At 60.7% G+C, this 22,260-nt stretch overlaps 1 protein-coding gene across 1 annotated transcript; it reads right to left on the bottom strand.

Moving 5' to 3' along the window:
- Nucleotides 1-6,360: 6,360 nt before the first annotated feature.
- FRMPD3 (FERM and PDZ domain containing 3) lies at nt 6,361-20,854 on the bottom strand. The gene is made up of 14 exons (XM_026033203.1): nt 20,701-20,854; nt 20,525-20,627; nt 20,256-20,301; nt 20,077-20,181; nt 19,496-19,603; nt 19,256-19,387; nt 18,997-19,116; nt 18,668-18,804; nt 18,270-18,396; nt 18,081-18,170; nt 17,324-17,503; nt 13,198-13,330; nt 10,284-11,012; nt 6,361-9,685 (listed from the first exon to the last, which is right to left on the bottom strand). The coding sequence occupies exons 1-14, from the start codon at nt 20,846-20,848 to the stop codon at nt 6,870-6,872; spliced, it is 4,974 nt and encodes a 1,657-aa protein (XP_025888988.1). The 5' UTR covers nt 20,849-20,854; the 3' UTR covers nt 6,361-6,869.
- Between the last annotated feature and the right edge of the window lie 1,406 nt (nt 20,855-22,260).

Raw genomic sequence — 22,260 nt, forward strand, 5'->3', positions numbered from 1 at the left:
TGTTACACCGCTGGGCTGCTGTGTCACGCTGTACTCCTGTGTAACGCTGTGCCGGCGTCACCCTGCTGGGCCGCTCTGTCACGCTGTAACGCTGTACCCCTGTGTGTCACCCTGCCAGGATGCCCTGTAGTGCTGTAACGCTGTGTTGGTGTCACCTCCACAGGCTGCTGTACCCCGTGTGATGCTGTACCTTGCCATGTGCCAAGTGTCACCTTGCCATGCCAATACGTAACACTGTAGTGGCGTCACCTTGCCGGGCTGTTGTGCCTCCCATAGCACTGTACCAGCAACACCTCACCAGGCCGCAGTGGCCCAATCTAATGCTGTACYGGCACCCCCTCGCTGGGCGATTGTATCCCTGTGTTACGCTGTACCAATGTCACCTCACCAGCCAGCTGTACCCCTGTATTATGCTGTACCGGCGTCACCTTGCCGTGCCAATGTGTAACATGGTACTGGCAACACCTTATGGGGCTGTTACGCCCCCTGTAACACTGTACCAGTGTCACCTCACCGGGCCACGGTGACCCAGTGTAGCACTGAACAAGCAACACCTCGCCGGGCTGCTGTACCCCTGTGTAACACTGTACCGTGTCACCGTGCCGTGCCGGTGTGTTTGTTTTCCTTGTGCAAATACCTGTTGGCCACATCTGGAGATCAGAACAGCTACAGTCGTGGGGCGTCTTCCTCACTGCAAATATAGGGGTGCTTTGTGGGTGTTGTTTTTTTTTCCTGTGTTTTGGATCGACATCAAAACCTTCCTCGGGCATTATATTAACAAGCTGTTGAATTTGATTTCTGAAGGTTTTATTTGTGTGTTTAATCAAGTATTTTTGCGCCTAATTTGGTAATTAAGCTCCTGCGAGCTTTCATTCCGTATGTGATTAAATTCTGTATATTAATTTAGCTTTTGCTAAAATAAACATTGCAGTTAAAGGCTTTTAATTATACAAAATAAAGATAAAGCCACAAAGAGCTTCTTCACAAGGTGCATGCTATCCCGTATTTTGTACAAGTTTCCTTAGCTGTTAGATAACAAAATTCAGCAATTAATTGGGCATTGACGAGTCTTTACGTTGAGAAATAGTCTGCAGGATGCATTTGGGATGGGCACGTTTTCCTTCTCTTTTGTTGCAAACTGGGACTGTTCCTGTCCCAAAGGGCTGATAAACTGGTATCGACAGGGTTACAATTTGGGGAGGTTTCATTCAACTTGGGATCCCCGTGGATTAGAAGASATGCCAAATCCCATACTTGGAATCGAGGTGGAAATGGAAAACGGTATGGATGGTAATTCCCAACACTTGGGTATTCGCCCAGTGCTTTATAAAATGCTCTGACATACAGAGAATCCAAAGCCTGGGAAAATACAGATGTATCCTTGTATTTCTATCATTTTCTTTCTAAATATTGCTTGTTTTAATAGGATGGGGAATTGCCTCTTGTCAGGTGGCTTCCTAGTGGCTCCAGGGAAAGGATTTTGGGGGCAACATTTTCCAAACGATAGTTCACGTTCGTTTGCAAATTGCAGATTTGGATGCCCTGTATCTTTGGCTGTTTGCTCTCGATATATTTTTCACTGATTAAAGCAATATACACCAAAAATAACCTCAGGGCCTCTCCTCCCTCCAAAACCCAGGCTTGCAGCAGCTTCCTGAGGACAGTCGGTGGGACCTGGGGGACAAGCGACTTGTTGCGGGTCCCTGGGACGTTTGTCCCTGTTTCTGAACCGTTTGCAGCCCCGGTGCTTGTCACCATCTCCGCAGGGTCACGCTTCGGCTGTAAGGACAAAAGTCCGTGCGCCTGAAGGWTTTATTGCAGTCGTTAGAGAGCCTCTTACGGCGGGATAAGCAGAGATTTTATTGCGGAAAAGCCTCTAATCAATACGCAGCGTGGGCTCRGTTAAACACCTCCCCAAAGCTCCCCATCGCCTTCCCCAGCGTTTTGCCAACCTGCATTTCCACTTTTCCATTTTTTTTTTTYCCATTTCCATTTTTCCATTTTCGTTTTGTTAGGAGAATGGATGCGGGTGAACTACGGGTTGGTCGGGAAGCTGCATCCAAACGYGTGGATGGTGACAAGGAAAGGGCCTTGCTCGCTTTGCTCTGCTGTGCTTTGATTGCTGAGCAGGATAAATCACATCACGTCATGCAGAAATTCTGTTTAATTAGCCCAGGATTCGTAGTGAGGTCAAGCACCAGTTCATTTGGGCCCTGGAAAGAATTAACCTGTAGTTAGAGCCGCTCTCTTAATTCCCTATTTAGGGAATTAAGAAAGAAACTAACGTCCACTCGAGGACACTAATGTACCCGAAAGCGCACGAGTGGCAAACCTCCCTCTTTATTTATGGGGTTCTGCGGAGGTTCGCTCAGCCAGAACCGCTTTGTGTTTCCTGGCCTCCGAGGGTATTTTCCAGGAAGCTTTAGGGAGCACATTAACTCCATCAAACTGCAGAGCGATGTCAAGCCCGGCGCTTTTTTGCTCGTGGGGCACATTCCTCCATACAATTGCCGCTCAATTCCCGCCAGGCACTTAATCAAGGCCCCGTTTTCATGCGGCAGGCGTGTTGCTGAGAGCCTTTTTCCTCCTTTCCGTGTGCCGTTCGCGGGCAGCAGCCCGTGCTGGTGGCGAGGGGRTGGATTGTGGACAGCAGCGCTACCGTTTTGCCCTTCAGATGCACGAATCGACGGCGCGGGCGCGTTCGCCTTGGCGCCTCGTGCAGCACCATCGGGCTGGTGACATCCCTGGATTCCCSCCTTTGCCAGGGCTCGCTTGACAGTTTGGAAAACTGCAGGATTCCCTGTGGCTGCAGGAACGCTCACCTGGAGCCTGGGGGTGTTTCTGGTGGCTGCCTGTTCTCCTGCCAGCCCCTGTGCCGCTCTCGGTTTGCACGGGGTTATTTTCAGATAAATCCCGCTCTCTGCTCCAATCAAAGCTGCTAGGATGCAATAAGGAATGTCTTGCTTCCAGGTCTTTACTGAGGCTGCTGCAACACTTTCCTTTGCAGAGAAAAGTGGCTCGGTTTTAGGCCTCCCATTGGTTTCAGATGAGCGSTATTTAGGAGGGAAGCTCACCCGGGAGCGCTGCCTTTCTGCACAGCCTGTTGCATGCACACGGAAGGGAARGGAGGAGGGAATTCCGGCAGAAGGGAATGCTGTGCATTGATGGCTTTTCCTTAATCACGCCATATTCCTGGGCATTTCCAAGGTGCTTTTTGGAAGCGGAGTATTGCAGAGCTTCTGCACAGTGTCCCCATTTATCTTCACCCCCGTGTTTAGCACGTGTAGCTACTTGGTGCATRGAGCAGAAAGGCGCTGCTGGGGTTTCCACCCCTTTAAACAGCATTTTTTTGCTTTCTAATGAAATTATAAAGGAAGATAGTCCAGCTGCAGGACACAACCCCCTCTCTATTCCCTCTGGATTTGGGAAGAGGGTAGTGGCAGAGGGCAGTGGCTCCGCTCGGCTGCTCCACTGTGCGCCCGGCTTCGCAGGGATGAGCCTTTGGAATGAGGCCGCCTTTGGAAACCACTTCCCCGTCACGCGCCCTGTCTGCTTTGGGGCAGGCTCAATGCGGGCAGGAAATCTAACCGAGCCGGGGTGCCCAACTTTCCCGGGCGCAGCCCAAAGCCGCRGGGATTTGCTCGGCTGTGTCACCCGGGCACCCATTGTGTCTGAAACGGGGCTAAAACGGAGACATTACTCATTGATATTTGCTGCCAACTCGCTGCAGGCATCGGCGGCTCCCAGCTATTCGGCTGGCCCCGCTGCGACGTCCCGGCCGGGCGGCAGGGATCAGGGTGGCCCCGCTGACGTGCTGCAAAACGGGGTGCCCGGTTGTTGCMATGGCTGAGAACGGGCAGCAGCGCTCCCCAGGGACACGGGCGGCTTCATCCCAGCAGGAATACGGCTCCGCGTTTGCTCATTTTTCACCTCCTGGATTAACTCRGGAAGTTGGGTCTGGCGGTTTCTGCATGTGCATTAGAGGGAGCAAAATCGGCACAATTTCGGTCCCTTTCCGATCCATGGCCAGTGACAGAGCTCTGGTTGGGACTCCCCAGGAGTGCACGTAATTCGGAGGAGATCAAGGGAAGGCAGGAGGCCACTGAGGACCATTGCAAGTGCATTTTGGTGCTGGTGCCCTAGGGCACCATATATACTTGGCTGTAGCCTCCTGGGGACACYGGTGCTGCGCTGGAGCGGCGGGAACGGCAGCCGAAGCAGCGCCGCTTCCAGGGAGATAAACCAGAGGGGCAGCGAGAAGGGACCTGCATCTGGGGAAAAAAAACCCCAATTTATCCCTAATTATCTACACCGTGCAACTGTGATGGAGCTTTTTTTTTTTTTTTTTTTTTAATCTGGTATTCAAAAAATTTAAACTAGGGAATTTTACTTGGCTCGTTTCCTCCAGCAGACCTTACAATTGCCTAGCACTGAGAGGCGATACCTAAAAGATGAATGTAATAAAAATAAAGCAGGGAATGCATTTTGATAGGTGCTAATAGAGCTGCTCCCGTTCCTYAGGTGCATCTGCCTGGCTCTGGAGCTACACAAATATCTGTATTGCCACCAACTAATTCCTTCTGCCAGGCTGCTGCTTGTCCACTAGATGGTACTAAGAGAACTAAGACAAAAAAGAAAAATCCACTGAAATTGCTCATAAAACTGCTTGCTGCGAATAGTGCTTCCAGGATCTATGTGTCGGGAAGAGAAACGCTCGGCTTGGCTGTTTTTCTGATCCACACCCCGCTTTATAAATAGGTGTTTGGTCCCCTCGGCTGTCAGGCGTCGTTAGTTATCTCAGCTTGGGAAATTGGGTGATGCGGATGGAAATAAGAYGGAAATAAATAATTTCCCGGGGGCCCCGCGAAAGCGCCGGGCTCGGCTGCGGCCGTCTCCGCTTTTGACGCAAYCCGACCCCCGGGAAGGAAAACAACCCCGTTCCGCAGGTTTGGRTGTTGCACCGTTGTTCCTGGAGGCTTCGAGGTGTATCGAGGACACGCGCGGATGCTCTTCCCTCTATAAACAGGGAATTCRTTGTGCCAGGCAAAACGAGTCCCYGGAGGAACGGGGATATTGGAAACGTCACCTGTGGCTAGGAAGGGATTTGAGTGGTCTGTACGTGTCCCTGCTGGCGTTTGGGCTTCCCAGGAAAGCGGAGGGATGCGGGAGCCCTGCGGTCCCCGGCCTCGCTTCTCCCCCTGCAAAGTTGTTAGAAAAACACACACAAAATGCTAGTTTGGATATTAAGATTGATATATTTAATCTTTCTTGTTTGTAAAACAAGACATAAATTTGTGTGTRTATATATATATAATTTATATATATATWTTTATTTATAYATACTATATACAGACAATAAAAAAATCTTCCTCTGTATTAGACTGAGAGATTTTTGGAGGAATGCTATCGGCGTAACGGGGAGCTCGAGGGAACTCACGGTTTCGGCATCGATCATTCGCGGGAACGGGAGGACGGAGCTCGCCGACGACCTCGGCCGCCGTCGCGGGCGTCACCCGCCRCGGGATCCGAAYGGGATCCGAACGGGATCCGAACGGGATGCTCCTCCGCTCGGTGTTCGCTCCGTATTTGCTACATGGTTCTGGAAAGCAGGAGGCAGGAGGGCGCTCGGCGGGCGCCGCCGTGCCTCGCGGGCCAGGGCGCCTCGTTATTGCACTCGGTAGAGGATGCGCGGGTGAAAAGCACGGTGTGCCTTTCCCTAACTCCGGCGGAAGAACGCGAGAGATCCCGAATGTGCGTTTCCTATTAAAAATAAATAAATAAATAAAATGAAGATATGAGAGGGGGCAGGTGAGCCATGGGGATCCCTCCTGAGCATCCCGCGCCCGCCGGCCGTGGGGCCGAGCGCGGCAGCCCTTCTCCGTCCCGCTGTCCGGCCCCGTGGGTGGATGCTGGGGTGTCCCCTGGGGTGTTGGGAGCCCCGGGGCACCCCTGGGGACACGGGCTGGGTGTGTGACCCGGMGTTCGCTCCTCGCTCCATTCCACGGGCAGGGAGGTGCCCTGGAGCACCAGTTAAGGCGGTCTGATTCATGAGGTCTAGAAGCTAGACTGGGGAGGAGGAGGAGGAGGAGGACAGGAACCTTGGGGTATGAAGGAAAACAATTAGGCATCAGTCTACCATTCATCTGGAAGTGAAACAAACAAACAAACCAAAAAATAACCCAAATGAACAGCCATCACACAGGAGCAAATAGCGCTTCTCATGGCAGTCACCCCGGCGGAGGCAGAGACGGATCGCGGCTCCCTCGGGCCGCGGCGGCCGCGGCTCCCGGCAGCGCGGAGCTGCCGTCCCCTCCGGCGCAAAGGCAGAGGGAAGGGCTTGGGGAGCTCTTGGAGGACCTCGGAGGTGCCCTCCGAACGCCGCCTCCGTGGGTCGGACCCGGCGAGGCTCAAGAGCTGTTTCCGTGGCAAGACGCTGGTTGGGCTCCGAGCTGGACCCAAGTGAAGTGGGAGGTCTCAGCTCAGTCCCTGCTCACCAGCCCAGCACCGCGCGGCCGCGGGAGACAGTGTCTGGTCTTTGCAGGAGGGAGGCCCTGAACTACGTGGACCCAAAGGCGTGGAGACGGGGTGGTTGTGTCTCCCTGGGAAGGTCACCGGGAAGCCGGCGTGAGAGAGCAAGCAGAGTGGCAGGATYGACCCTTCGGAAGCTCCACCAACATCACCATTCACCCAGTAGAGATGAAAGAAGGTCTTGGCCATTGGAACCCCCAGCAGATGAAGGCTTTCCAGAAGGTCTCGGCTGTTGGAATGGCCAAGGGGTGGGCTTTCCAGACACTCATCCTCATGAGACCTCCGTGACGTGAGGACCACAGGCACAGGGCTTGGCACGCACGTTGGCTTTCTTGGCCGGCTTACTTATTGATGAGCGTCTTCAGGGAGCGCGTGAGCGTGCTCATGACAGTGGCCACCGTGGCCGACTGGCGCGCGAGCTGCTCGGCCGCCTGCTGATGGCTCAGCGTCCGCGCCGTGGACTCCTCCGCGGCCCGCAGGAGGAACGTGTAGTTCCTCACCACCTCCTCCACCTTGGCCAGCAGCTCCTGGCGCTGCGACTCGGAGCGCACAACGTACGCCAGCCTCACGAAGGTCTCGATGAGGCCGCTTAGCACCTGGAAGCTGCTCGTGATGGCGCAGAGCATGCGCGTGGGACTCTTGTCGACGGCGGCCACGCGGCGGCAGGACGCGCGGAACTCCTTGAACTTGAGCGCGAGCTCCTGCTTGTATTCAGCCAGCTGGGACACGTAGGGTTTGCAGTCCCGGCCCTTGGGGCTCACCACGCACTGCCTCAGGACCATCAGGAGCTCGTTGGTGTCCAGCTGCACCTGCAGAAACCCGTCGGGCAGGCTGTAGGCATGGCCGCGAAGGGTGTTGATTTTTGCCAGGCTCCCTTCAAAGGTGGAGGACCTCAAATCTATTTCCTGGGTTTGACTGCCGTTGGGACTGCTGCAGGCCGTTGCGTCCAGGACCTGCAGGGTCCTGCTCATGACCGGGACCATCTGATTGTCCAGCTTCATTCCCGGGAGTATCTGCATGGGGATGGAATAGGACAGCTCGTCCTTCTCGCTCCCGTCATCTGCCACATCGCATTTCCTGTAGTAGAAGCAGTAGCGGATGGAGCAGCACTTCTCATCCTCCATGTCCTCATCTCGCAGCCCAGCAGCACTCGGATACATCTCCTCCTGCACAGAGAACACCGCGGAGCCTTTCTGGTTCTTCTTCTCCTGCGCTATTTGCACGTAAGACGGATCAGCCGCTCCAGAGGCTTCCTGGATTTTGCTTTTCAGAACAGAGCCGTAGATGCTGGGTTCGCACTCCTTCGGGAAGCCTTTCTGCTTGACGGTATAGATGTTCTGGTAGATCTCCGAGGACAGAGACGTCCTGTCAGTCTTATCTATTTCACTGACGCTGTAGCGGCGCAGGAGCTTCTTGTAGTGGGGAGCGCCCATGCATTCCCCCCGGGAAGCGCACGTGCTCAAGCAGGACACGCCGTTCTCGGGGTCTGAGCGGTAATCTCTGGACTCCAGGCTTGTCGACCGTATCCGCTTGCCCATGGAAGGGCTGCTCATGCTCATCAACCGAATTGCCTCTGCCTGCTTCTGCTCGTCCAGGGCTTTCTCCCTGCCTTGCCTCTCCGGGTCCGGCATCGCCAGCTGGTTGGGAAGCGGCCTCACCCCCCTGCAAATGCGCTTGCAGTCGCAGCTGCGTCGTTGCTCCCTGGACATGCCGGGCACCTTCTGCACCGGGCTGCTCCTCAGCTGGCAGCTGCAGCGCCCAGGGGCAGGAGGGTGCAGGTACTCCTGCGGGGGAAGGTCTCCTTTGCCCTTGGGCTTGAGCAGCTCTTCCAGGAACTCCAGCTCGTACTGCTTCACCTTCTGCAGCTGGGCCTGCCGCTCGTCCGTCTCCTTCTTCAGCCGCGTAGGGAACGTTGCCGAGAAGAGGTTCCTCAACCTGAAGGGACCTTTGGGMGCTTTGGGTTTAGCTGGGGCGTCAGCAGCTTGCTGGGGCATCTCCAGGACTTTTTCTGCTTTTTTGCAAGGCACAGTGCTGATCTGCAGGCCCTCGGGCCTGGGCACCAGCTGGATCGGCCCCTTGGGGTCCTCACTGGTGCTCCTGAAGGTGCTGCCAAGTGATGGAGAGTGCAGACAGCCGCTCTCCGCTTTGAAACCTTTGACTGAGTTTTCCTGCTGCATCTTCTCCCCTAGGTTCGGAGGAGCCACGTGTCTTGGAAAGACAAGGCTTGTGGCCTCGCCCTCTGCCTTCTGACCTGGCTCTCCACACGGAGCTTTTCCTAGGGGATCCCTGCTCACTTTTGGCTGGTAGCTTTTAGAGGGCAAAGTCTTACTAGGCATCGTTTCCTCCCCCATGGAGACCAGGTGGGATGTTTCGGCCCTACTGCCAGGAGCTTCTTTAGGGCTTGCAGAGGCTTCGCTGGGCGGCTGCTGCTGCTGACAGTTGCATAACGTGTCCTCAGCCTGTTGGCCTCCTTTAAGTTTCCCGGACTTGCCGCCGGAGGCCGCGAGGCCGCTGATGTTCTTGTCTTCGCTCGGAGCCGCCGCCACTTGGGAAGCGGAGCCTTTGGCGCCGGCCGCCTGCTGCAGAGCGGCTGCGACGAAGGCCGGGCTCACGCCGCTCCTCGGATCCAGGAGGAGCGCGGGGCTCGGCCGGACCTCCTTGGGCACCGTCTCTCGGGAAGCGCGGGCCTGCTCCGCGCTCGAGGCTGCTCCCGGCGCCAGGGACACCCCAAAGGCGGCTCTGGCGGGGCCGGCCCCGTGGCACTCGGGGGGTCCCCGGCTCTGCTCGCCCAGCTGGGGCGCCGGCTGCACGGCCGAGGGGCGGCTCCGCTCCACTTGCTGCTGCTCCTGCGGGCTCTGCCCATTGCTGGGGCTTTGGAGGGGACACTCCGGCTTCCGCGAAGGATTGGGCTCCGGGCGGCCGAGGGCGTAGGGCGAGGCGAGCAGGGCCTGGGCGGCGCAGCCCGGCACGCGCAGAGGCAGCTCCTTCCTCGCCAGCAGGCTCTCCTTGCCGAGGTGCTGAGCGAGCAAGTAGGCTGCGCTCTGGTGCTGCTTCATGGCCGAGACCATCTCGGAGACGTCCGTCAGCTCCGACGAGTTGGTTTCGTGGCCCGAATCCAAGGATGACTCAGGAGTGATGGCAGCCAGGACGATAAGACCTGCGGAGGGACACAGAGAGACACCCGCACCCATGCTACGAGTGTCACAGCGCTGCGGGACGAGAGAGGAGCTCCGGGACGCCGGACRTGGCAGCAGAGGAACCGCAGTGACCTCCTCCTCCTAAGGCTTAGCACGTTGCAGAGCCATCGTTCGTTAGCACCGAGTCAGCTCGTAGCTTAACTCAGCAAGAGCTCCTGCACCAGGAAAAGGTCCTGGGAAGGGCTCCAGGGKCAGGAATAGGGAGCAAAAAGGAAAAGGGGCCACACGCTGCAGAACTGCAGGGTGGACCCGAGAGGAGCAAGGGCCAAACACAAGTGAGCAGGGTCAGGGGGAGCAGAGCAGAGAGGGGACAACCAAAGGGGTCCTCCACGAGGAGCAGGAGGAGGATGAGGAGGAGGAGGAGGAGGAGGAGGAGGGTTCCCATCTCTGGGTCTTAGGAATTGGAGCAACGGTTTGGCTGCTCCTGCTGGACTCTGTTGCTGCAGTTTAGCTTTCATGAGGAACTGCCCTGCAGTCACCTACAGGGAGGGTTGAGAAAAGACAGGGAGGAGGATGACGGGAAGGATCTTCCCTAGGGAGGAAGGAGGGCTGCCCTACCTGCGGTGGGCGGCGGCGGCGGGTGCGGACAGTCCTCRGAGGCCGCCAGCGCCTCCAGCGCCTGCAGCGTGGACACGAGGGCGTCGTCGAGCTCCCGCGCGTGGTCGCGCACCGTGCGCGTCTGCACGGCGTCTATCAGCGTCACGGGGACCTCGTCGCAGAGGAGGCCGCAGAGGTGGCGGCCCCGCTCCTGGCTCTGCGCCGCTGCCGCCGCCGCCGCCGCCCGCCGCTTCGGGTCGTCCTCGTCCGAGCTGGTGTCGCGGAAGCCGGGCGGCGGCGCGGCGATGGCCGGCAGCAGGGCCGCCGCCTCGTCCTCCTCCTCCTCCTCGTCGCTGCCCGGCGGCGGCAGGGACATGAGGTCCACCATGGTGTCGTGGGCGCCGGCGGCCCTGCGCGCCGCCGCGCGGCCCTTGATCTTGGCCTTGCAGGAGTCGCAGTAGAAGGGCACGGCGTCGCCGCGCGGGTGCGAGTCGATGGTGTGCGCGCGGGCCCGGCGCGCACGCGGCTCGCGGGCCGCCTCGCCGCCCTCGCGCCCCTGGCCCGAGCTCTTGGGAGTGGGGTCGGACTTGGTGCGGGGACGGGTTTCCTCCAAAGGGATCAGGTTCTYGGTGACGTCCGTGCCGCTCTCGCGCTCCTTGCCCGGCTCTCGCATGTGCAGGTAGCAGAGGCCGAGGAGCTCGTCGCCGGCGCCGCGCTCAGCCGCGGCAGCACGCGGCGCGGGGACGGGATCTGGAGCGAGGGCGCAAGGGCAGCGTTAGGAGCAGCACCGGAGAAGGGAAACGGGGGACGGGAAAGGTGGAGAAGGGAAGCAGGGGATGGGAAAGGTGGAGAAGGGAAGCAGGGGATGGGAAAGGTGGAGAAGGGAAGCGGCAGACGGGAAGGCAGGAGCATCACCCGCGCCCTGTGCTGCTCCGTTCTCCTTATGGAATTTGTCCCATGTCCCCGCAATGGTGCACATTATAGAGCTCAGGTCATCTAGATCTTATAACATTTAATACAATGACATTTATCATGAAATACAGCTCCTTAAGCTTTTCTCTTTGCTTTTTGGCTAAGAATTAGATCAATGACACCCTGGCCCTGCAGAGCCATTGATCACTGTCCTTTTGCAAACAGCGATTGTCCTGCACCTCCTTCCTCCCCCTTCCCTTGCCCAGGCTAACTGCACCTAATTCCTTTAACCTTTCCCGGCCCTGGGTTTCCTGGATGTCTCATCTTTCTTGCTGTGCTCTGCAGCTTGGTTACCTGCAAAAATGTCTCATTTCTGAATAGATGTCTCATTTCTGAATAGATGTCTCATTTCTGAATAAACGCCTCATTCCCGAGCTGCGTAATAGCAACATAAGGAGAGCATGAGCCCCCTGCAGAGCACCCAGCGCCTGGCTCGGAGCTGAGCACCGTGGACCCGGGAAGAGCCGGCGCCAGGCATGGGAAATGCTGGGAAGCRGCTGCAGTGCAAGAAGGAATCACATGGATGCAGCTTGGACTCCCATCCAGGGCCCGGTCTCTGCATGGGAAACGGCCTGGCTGTGCCAGGGGACGCAGGCTGCAGCTTACGCAGTATAAATTAAATGAAATAAATCCTAATTAAATTCATTAGCCCAACAAATTGGACCGTTTGTCTCCCCGAGCGCGTGATTTTGTTGTGCTGCGTTTGCGGAGCCGCAGCCAGGTTCACCCTATGGCTGAAACTGGGGTCTGCATCCCGGCTGCCAGATGCCRCAGGGGAGAAATTCCTAGCCCGGAGCTGGGATTTCCTCTGATTTCTGCTGGGGGCTGGAAGGTGCAACGTGAGTGCAGCCGGAGCCGGGATCTGGCGTTTTGCTCCCCAGAGAGACGCAGGGGATGATCCCGCTGACGGCACCGACGYGGAGCGCGCGGCTCGCCGAGCGCCTGCTGTTCGGTAGGAGGCTTTAACAGACCTCACGGAGGAGAGATGCGCTCCTCGCCCCGGCACAAAGCACCGGTCAGGCCGCATTTCACCCTTGGCATCTTGGCAGGGCTGTCTGCAGCCTGCAAAGCCAAGCCTGGGCTCACCTGGCGCATCCCAGCGGGGCTTTCCTATCATTCCTGCAGGGATGCACTAATGCTCCATAGCCCCTGCTCGCTGTGACCCGCTGGGCTCCTGACAGCGCAGCCTGCACCGTAGCGAGGCCGAAGCCGTGGGCAGACTTTGTTTTCCCAATACTAGYGAGATTCCCTCCTCCTGAATGATGCCGGAGCAATCAGGCTCGGTGCAGGGAAAACGCTCCATTGCTCCGGCAGAGAGGGTTTTATCACAGCGCCGAGCATGCGGTGGCATCTGGAGAGGGACTGGCATTCCCAACAAGTGCCAAGGGGACTGTCACCACCCCTGCTGACTACGTTGGACCGTAGCAAAATGGCCCTCGGCACCTGCGCCCGCATGGACAACAGCGGCAGCTCCGGGTGGCTCCTGCTTGGAATCTCTCTTGACAATAATCAGTCCCTTAGAGGGTGATGGGGAGCTGAAACCTGCCCTCAAGGCACACAGAGAGGGTCAGGAGCTGCCTGCTGTGGTGCCTGGGGCAGCTGTCTGCTCCCTGCATCCCACCAGGCACCCCAAATTCCACCCGAGACACCGAAATTCCCTCTGGATGCAGAGAACGGGGCACAGTTCCAGCCCCTGCATTGCTGAAGGTGCCAGCAGGAGAGCCCTTGCTGAGCACTGCCCGGCTTGGCCACCCTGTCCCGGCGGCCTCCGGAGCCYGTGGGCTCCCACAGAGTGCCGAATCCCAGCCAGCGCTCATCCATAGCCATGGCTGGTCTCCCTCATCCCGGCATTCCAGGCAGGGGGGGATTCCGCAGGCTCTCGGAGGGGAGATGCCGGGGTGCCCCATGTCCTCCTCGCGCCCCGCCGAGCCCGGGCGCGCGGAAAGCAGAGCCTTAAACATACCTGCCTTGGTCAGGTGCGGCGGGGGCGGCCTCGGGAACAGGAGCCGCTTGGAGTCCACCAGGAGCCGGCAGTAGCCCGCGATGAGGCAGGCGAAGTTGGTGGCCTCAGGCCACTCCATGAGCAACACGAGCGGCTGCAAGGCAAGAGAGACGGCGCGTGCGAGGGCTCTGCTGGCCAAATCCGCACGGATGGATGTCCTTGCTCCGGACATGGCAAGGGCCTCGGGATGCTCGGGAARCTGCAGGAGCCCCCCGATCCCTGTCGTGTCCCCAAGCCCCTTCCCTATGCGCAGACATCTGCTTGCAGGGAGCTGCAGGAGGGTGAGATCCCTCCCGGCCCTGCCAGCTGCCGCTCGGAGCCCAGTGGGTCTCACTTAAAACCAACCCACTGGAAAACCAGCTTGGCGCCRGGAGCAGATGGTGCCTTCTCTTCTAGGGGAGCATTTGTTCTCCTGCTAAAAGCGGCTGCAAAGCGAGGACGGGAGCAGGCAGGAGCCGGGCCGCAGGGACGGCCCCGCACCGTGGGGATGGACACGGAGATCCCCCCTTTGGAGCCAGCACGTATGGGAATGAGATTTGCAGGACCAGGATTCGCAGSGTCCCCGGGTGGGCACGGCGAGATCCAGCCTTTGCAATGCACCTAGGTGCAAAGCCTGGAGCGGTCCTGCTAGCCCAGGTGTAACGACGKCCATCCGTCCTCAGCCGCTGCGCCAGGCGGGGAGGCGAGCAACGCGGCCCCGCTCCCGAGGGCACGTTCAGCAGCACGGCAAACGAAACGGAGCTGACGCCGACCCCGGGAGGAGGGAGAGGCCCCGCGCGCGGCGGTGACCGCGGGACACCGCGGCCGCAGCCTGGCGCGCGCACAAGGGCTAACCGCAACCGTGCGTCCCTGCTCCGCCAGCTCCAGCGTCCTTAAAGCCAGCGCCTGCCTCCCAGGGCCAGCCTTCCCGGGCTTCCGAGCCATCTGTTGCAGAACGAGACGTTTTGCACATTTTTTTTTCTTTCCTCCCTCTGTTATGCCGCACAGAGAGCCCGAGTGCTGACAACAAGGAGCRCAGCCAAGGCCGAGGTGAGAGAGGAAGCGGCTGGCGATTATCCGCTCGGGGGTAATTAAATTAAGAGGCTGGGACCCGCTGAGAAGCCTCTCGGCGAAGGGGAGCGGGGGCAGGCATTCCCGCGTGCTCCGCGGCCGTGCCAGACACTCACGGTGGCCCTCGCGGCCACCCGCGCCGGGGGCGTCGGATCAGGGATGCAGCATCCCCCTGAGCTTGGATACGGATCCCAGCTCCCAGCCATTCGGGACTGTATTTCCCACTTGTGAGAACTGATCCGCAGCTGAGTCTACCCACAGGGAGACCCAGTGACCCGGAGTGGCGTTTTTTTGCCTCTAAATAAAGCAGGAAATTGCTCAAGCGGCGCCTGCAGCCCCAGCGAGCGGCTCGGCGCCAGCCCTGCAACAGGCTCCTCTGAACTCCACCTAGAGCTCGCGGAGGGCTCGCAGGTGGGATTCATCCCACGTGCCGGCAAAGGAGTTTGCATGGAATTGTCCCACCGTCAAATCCTGTCATTATGGATTAAATAGCTGCCGACTATGCCGGGTGCTCYGGCTTCCCGCCCTTGCTCGGCGCCTCGGGCTGGGATTAGTCTCGTGTTGCTGCCGATTTTATATGGTAAATTCAGAGCAGCTTTGCATGAAGCTGCTAAGTAACGCTGCTAATAACGCAGCAGTGACGCTGCTCGGGACAATGCCGGGGACAAAGTCCCTTTGTCCCTCCTCCCTTGGGATGCTCCTGCAAGGGATGGGGCAGGAAAGCATCCGTGCTCCTCATCCCGGTCCCTCAGGGCCCACACAAGGCTCCCATGTCCCAGAGGTGCCTAAAAGCCACTTCAACCCAGCAGCCAACTCGCTGGGAGGATCCGGCATCCCGGGAAGTGCCAGATTCCCGGAGAGAGCTCAGGTAAGAGCCGAGCTCCTCAGACCCACAACGCGCCGACACGAGAGGAGAAAAACCCTTTCTACACCTAAATGCATAACAGAAGGCTGCAATTATTCATGTTTTGATCTTTYGCTCATACTGGTTTTCTGGAATCTCAAGCCTTAATGAGAAACGGTGACTTTTTCTCTTACTTAAGAGTTTCCTGCCTGCCAACCAGTCTAATTGGAAAGGGAAACAAGATAAATTTATACCAGAGATAAGAGATATAAGAGACAAGTAGCACATTAGCTCGTTACGGATGCAGCGCTGCTCCTAGTACACGCTACCCTTAAATCAGAACCCGATGCCTTTCCCAAGGATCTGCCCTGGGACAGACACAGGCGAAGGCTGTGGGTGACGATGCCGGTGTGAAGTTTCCCACGGGCGCTGTGCCGGAGGGGCCCCACAGTCCTCCCGTGCAAACGGAGTCAGGATTTATCCCCGTGCAAGCACCGTCACCGCGGCCACGGGCGCTTCCTTTCCCTTCCCRCAGCCCACAGGCTCCCGTGCCATGGGAATCCAGAGCAATCCGGAGTGATTTGGAGGCCCACCAGGCACAGCAGCAGCCAGGGCCTCTCCAGACCGGTCTGTCCTTTGCTTTCCTTGGAGGAGGCAAAGCCACCGGCTGCTGTGGGTGCTGCTGGAGCCCGTCGCCCCGGTGCCTCTGCGTGAGCGGATGCGGGGTTGTGGGGATGCAGGGACGTGGGGATGCAGGGATATGGGGATGTGGAGGTACTGGGAAGTGGGGATGCAGGGAAGCAGGGATGCAGGAAGCAGGGGTGTGGGGATGCAGAGATGTGGGGATACAGGGAAGCAAGAATGTGGGAAGCAGAGATGTGAAGATGCGGGGATGTGGGGAGCATGCAGGGCACAGCGCAGAGCACAGCCACGCGCCATCCCGAAGGAGCCAAGGGAAGGGGCCGGAGGCTGCCCGGAGCGGAGCGCTGCCGAGTGCAGGTGTCCCAATCCCAGYGCGGCGCCGCAGCGCCCGGACCCATCCCGCCACGCGGGCCCCGCGCTCCCGTGCGCCCGGCCGGTACCTGCAGGCATCAGCGGGCGCCGCGCCGGGCGCTGTGCCGGGCTCCGTGCCCGGCTCCGCGCCGGGCAGCGCATCCCGGCGGCGGCGCGCGCGGCGCTCGCCAGTTCAAAATGGCCCTTTCCGCACGGAGCCGCAACGCCGCRCAACAGCTGCCGTTGCCACGGGAAACCCGGCGCGGCAGCGCACGCAGCCGCGGCGCCCGGAGCGCGCGCGGGAACGGCGCCGGCATCCCGCCCGGAACGCGGGAACGGCGCCGACATCCCGCCCGGAATGTGGGGACGGCGCTGATATCCCGCCTGGAACGCGGGGATACTGCTGATATCCTGCCCAGCATGCAGAGACGGCGCCGATATTCCACTCGGAACGCGGGGATACTGCCGATATCCCACCTGGCACATGGGGATGGCGCCAATATCCCACCCATAACGTGGGGACACTGCTGATATCCCACCCGGAGTGCGGGAATGGCACTGACATCCCGTCCGGAACGCGGGGATACCACTGATATACCACCCGGAATGCGGGAACGGCACTGACATCCTGCCCGGAATACAGGCACAGCACTGATATCCCGCCCGGCATGCGGAGCTGGTGCCGATATCCTGCCCGGAACACGAGGACACTGCCAATATCCCTCCTGGAACGCAGGGACACTGCTGATATCCCGCCCGGCACGCTGACCCGGCGCCCATATCCTGCCCGGCACGCGGAGATGGCACTGAMATCCTGCCTGGCACACGGGACAGCGGTAGCTGGGAAGCGAGACAGTGGATCGTGGATTAGGGAGGGCAGGGAGGGATTCATGAGCGAAAACCCACCCGGACGGGAGGCAACCGGAGAGGCCAAAGGGGAGYTGCGGTGCCGGAGGCTGCAATGGTGCCAGCTGGGAAGAGGCTGCGGGACCYCGGGAGAGGAGCGGGGATGAGCAGGGAGCCCCAAAGGAGCTCGGCTCCCCCGAGGAGGAGTGATCCGGGAGCCAGGCTGGCTGCTGGGTCTGCACTKCATGGCCCCATGTGCCACCCGCGCGTTTGCTCAAGCCAAATCCATGGAAAACCGTCCCATCCACAGCAACGKYGGGAGAGGAGGGAGAGGCGCSGCCGCCCCGCGCCTACCTTGGCCTCCAGGATGCTGGTCTCCACGCGGGCCACCCCCTGGTTCTCGCGGAAGAGCTGGATCTTGCTCACCTTGCTGAACTCCGAGAGCACCGTGGTGAGGTTGGTCTTGAGGTCGATGACGTGGCTGATGCCGTGGCGGGGACCCACGAGCAGCGTGGTGGCCGGCTGCTTCTCGTCCTGCGCGCGGGGACGTGAGGCAGAGCCGTGACCGAGCTGCGCTCCCGATGGGAATGCACTTGGGAATCACATGCAGAGCCTCCCCGAGCCCCTCTGTGTGCCCAGGCTCGGGGAAGCAAAGCACTCGGCCAGGAGGATCCCGGCTGTGAGGATCCCGGCACGGGGGGCTGCGGAGGCTGCGGTCCCGGGCTGCAGGGAGGTGGCACTTCCAGCATGGAGCTGCCTGGGTGAAGGCGGAGCGAGGAGGATGCGGACGGACAGCGGCGTGGGCAGTGGGAGCCTTGGCAGCAACTCCGCATCCCTGTTTGGTGCCTCTGATGGGGATGAGGGAGGAGTGGGCCATGCCGGTGGCAGTGTCCACAGGGCCACCAAACCCTAGGCTGGGSCCCTGCTAGGGGAGATGTTGGGGACAACTGATCTGCTCTTGTACGGACCCAGTGGGGAAGCTGGTGCCCAGGATCCCCCTCATCTGGGCAGGATGCTGCCGGGCCGAGCAGGAGCCTGCGGGACGTGGCACGCAGCGGGGTCCCCTCCACAGACACCCCGGTCCCCCCGCGCCAGCCCCCGGCGGCCGTACCAGCCCCACGGTGTTGAAGAGCACCCCGGCGAAGGTGGGCAGCTCGTTGAGCATCCGCAGGTACCGCAGCTTGGCCTGCGCCGCCGACACCTGCGCAGACGGGCGCCCGTGGGCCGGCAGCGTGCGGCACGGCGCGGCACGGCACGGCATGGCACGGCATGGCACGGAGCAGCACGGCACGGCGCTCACCTTGGTGCCGCCGGGCGGCTGGCTCTGCTGCGCCTTGAGCTGCTGCGAGAGCGCCTTGCGCAGCGTCTTCTCCTTGGCCAGCTGCAGCAGCGAGGGCGGCAGGAAGGGCTCCAGGCCCCACTCCTTCCTGCGGGCGCAAGGGATGGCGACGAGACGGCGCTGGGACCCCGCGCTGCCCTCCCCACAGCCCCGTGGGGTGGCCGAGCTGGCGGCCACGGGGCTCGCACGGCCCCGCGCATGGCCCCATGCGGGAGCACGTGCACCCAAGGAGCGGGTGGCACTGCCACCGTCTGCAAAGCCACCGGGTGGCCCCAGCACGGGGCTCAGCACCCRCGGGCAGCCCGAGGCAGGAGGAGGCCTGGGCAGGGGACACGGAGCGGGCAAGGGGCAGGACTCACTCCACGTTCTTCAGGGAGACCTTCTGGCTGGGCCGGGTGGCCGAGACCGTGATGTAGATGTGCAGGGCGGCCAGCCCCAGCAGCAGCTCCGGCTTGGGCTCCGTGCCGAAGCGCTCGCGGATCACGTCGTTGCGGCTCTGCGGGGTGACGGGACGGTGCTCGGGGGCCAGCTCGGCACCCAGGTCCCATCCGCGCTCCCGGTGGGAAGCAGCATGGCACGGCCACCAAGGATGCCACCACTGCCTCCGTGCTGGAGACCCGCAAGGCTTTGGAAGACGCTGGGGAGCACTAGGAGGAGCGGGAAGGGGGATGCGGCGTGCCGGCCCTACCTGGATGTAGAGGTACTCGAAGGCGGCCGGGTCCCGGCGCAGCAGCTCCACCGGGTCCTTGGGGAAGAAGCTGACGCGGAAGAGGCACCGCATGCCCTGGTAGTGCGTCCTCTGCACGACCTGCGTGCGGGCGCGGGCTGCAGTTTTCCACACGGAAAAGTCCTGCTGCAGAAGCCCAGCGGCSAGGGGAGCCCCCCCTGCCTCCCTTTTCGGCCTCAGCCCCCCCATCCTTCGCACAACCCCCTCCCTAGGGCCTTACGTGGGCCAGGGGCTGCTTGTCCTGGAGAAGCAGGAACCGGTGGCTCTGCTCCGGGCTGGAATACTCCAGCACCAGGGCAAAGTGCTCGATGTGCCTCAGGGAGAGGCGGTCCTGCAGCGTCACCATCACGTCCTGCAAATGCCAGAGCGGGGTTCGGGGCACCCTGGCTCCAGGCGGGCAGGGGCTGACGGAGGCGGTGACAGGGGACAGCGGCTCGGGCGACCGCAGAGCAGGACCCACCTTCACCGTGGTTCGGCCGTCGAACGTGAAGGACTTGATCTGCCCGTTCTCCAGGAAAACCTTGAGCACGTTGGGGATGAGGAGGAGCGCGTCCTTCTTCAGCATGTCCTGGCAGGCGGGGATGGAGGGGGATGTCAGCAATGGAGCAGCGCCGGCTTCCCGGGATCACCCGCCAAGTCGGAGCCRCCGCATGGAGTCACCTCCCCAGCTCCCAGCGGTGGGAATTGGGTGTCCGGCTCCATCAGTTGCTTCCCAATGGACTCCCTGCATCCCCTCTCCGAGCCCCAGCCTGGCTCGGGCTCACTCCAGCCTCCCACCTCCCTGCGCGGAGCTGAGCGCAGGCTGGTGTTTTACAGCGAGCAACGCTAGAACCACATAATTACTTAATTGATTTTGCTTAAAAATAGAATTTGCTAGAAGCACTTTAAAGCTTTTTTCCTCCTTTTTTCTTTTTTTTTTTTTTTTTGCTTTCATACGAGAAGCTGCTTAATAAAAGCTCCCTGCAATTAGGGAGGAGAACGCCAGCAGGCCGGAGCGCTGCTGCGGGAGCGCGTTCCCGAAGCGGCGAGGGCGGCACTCACTGGGTCCGTCTCGCCGACCGTCACCTGCTCGGAAAAGCGGACCTTGGGCGGGTTGGAGCGCAGCCTGGCCTTCTTGGCTGCGCTGATGAAAGCGGATTTGGGCGACTGGAAAGAGAGCGGCCGGGTGAACGGCGGGACGGGACCGCGGCCCCCGCGGGCAGCCCCGGCGCGGCGCTCACCTGGTGCGCGTGCAGGACGGTGAGGACCACAAAGTCCTTGGCGTTCCTACGGCGGGAAGGAGAAGCGAGGGAAGGATGCGCTCAGCATGGGGACAGCTCACGGGTCCCCAGGTCCTTCCCAAGCAGCACCCAGCAGCTCCGGAGCTGGCGGTGGCATTGGGAGGACGCTGGGCACCGGCCTCTCCAGCGAGGCTGGCTTGGCTCCTCGCTAAGGTCCGTGCAAGCCCTGCCCGGGCGCTGTGCAAGCCTGGAGGCTGCGGCGGCCTCACCTGACGAGCTCGATGAAGCGCTCGCGGGGGGCCTCGCTCACGTCCTCGGCGTTGATGGCCACGATCTGGTCTCCGGGCAGGAGCTTCTCCTCGGAGGGGCCGCCTGGGAGCCGGGGCGCGGGGCTGAGAGCGGGGCCGGCGGCGCCGCGCGCCCGCCCGTGCCAACCGCGCCGTACCTGCCGTCACCGAGCGCACCACCACGGGCCTCTCGCTGCCGGCCACGAAGCCGAATCCGTGGAGCGGGTGGCGCTGGATGGTCACCTGCCGGAGCGTGTCCGCAGGCGGCTGCCCACATTCCATAGCATCGCCGCACTCCTCCGGCATCGCATGGCTGGCCCGGCTGTGGGGCAGCGGGTGAGGGGTGGCAGGGGGGCTCCCCCTTCRCCCGGAGCGATGCAGCACCCCCGGCCGATCCCGGATCCCTGTTCCCAGCATYCCAGTGCAGCCACCGCAAGGAGCACCCAACCCAATGTGCATCTGTTGCAATGTGCATCCGCCACGACGTGCACCCACCACAATGTGCACCCAACCCGATGTGCACCCATTGCACTGTGCACCCACCATGACGTGCACCCACCACCCTACTCTGATGTGCATCCACTGCAATGTTCACCAACCCAGTGTTCCCCCAACCCAATGTGCACCCAACTTGATGCGCACCCAACTTGATGTGCCCCTGGCCTGATGTACACCCAGCACAACGTGCACCCAACCTGATCTGCACCCACCATGATGTGCACCCACCACAATGTGCACCCTGCTCTCACCCGCAATGTGCACCTAACCCGATGTGCACCCACCAAGATTGCACCCACCAACGCGCACCCACCACAACGTGCACCCACCAACATGCACCCAACACGACCTCCTTGCCTCTCCACCCCCCTCCTCCTTTCGGTGCCACAACAACAAGAGCAAATCCCCCAACTCAGCCCCTTTCCCACAGGAGCGCTCGGCGCGGGCGCTGCCCGTGCTGCCGTGGGCACCGCGAGCTGCTGCTCGCCCGGCCGTGGAGCCCGCGAGCACAAGGGGAAGCGCCGTGCAAAGCCCCGAGGGCACCCAGTGCCCCTCGCCCATGCCCAGGCCGGGCTGCYGGCCGCCGGGAAAAGGAAGCGGGAATAAAGCGCTGGATACTGGCAGTAAAAATCCTTCCCCTGCTCCGTAAGCTGCTCTTCTGGAAAGCCTTGGATGCTGCAGTTAAAATAAAGCCTGCCCTTCCCATGGCTCCTGACAGCGCTTGGAACAGCTCAGGCTGCCCCCCAYGAGGCCATGGTTCACTCTGAAACCTACTGATGGCAGTGCAAATGGCTCTTTAGCTGATCATCTCAGCAGCAAAGATACAAGGGCATCTCCAAACTGCTGGAATAGCTGAACCGTGAGATCGGGAGGCAAAAYGGGAACCGGCCGCTGGCCTGGCTACAGATGGGGCCACTCAGGGAGGAGGAGACACCGGTGCGGTTCAAGGGTCCCCATGCAAGGTTGTATTAGAGACACCAGGATGCCAGGGCTGGCTCTGGGCCAGAGCAAGGGGCAGGGGGAGCAGGTTGCTCCCCGATAGCAGAGGGCTGCGGTGGGTGGCGGTGGGACCCTCGGTGGCAGCGCGGGTGCCCCCAGCACAGACGGCGCCGCGGGGCCGGGCGCCACCTCTCCTCCCAGTGCGGGCAAAGACAAACATCCAAAACGCTAAAAATTGCTAAATGCTAAAACACATCGGAATAATCCAGTGGGAATAACCC

Source organism: Nothoprocta perdicaria, unplaced genomic scaffold, assembly GCF_003342845.1.
Source record: "Nothoprocta perdicaria isolate Ctin4 unplaced genomic scaffold, notPer1 scaffold_124, whole genome shotgun sequence".
In the NCBI taxonomy this organism is placed as follows: domain Eukaryota; kingdom Metazoa; phylum Chordata; class Aves; order Tinamiformes; family Tinamidae; genus Nothoprocta; species Nothoprocta perdicaria.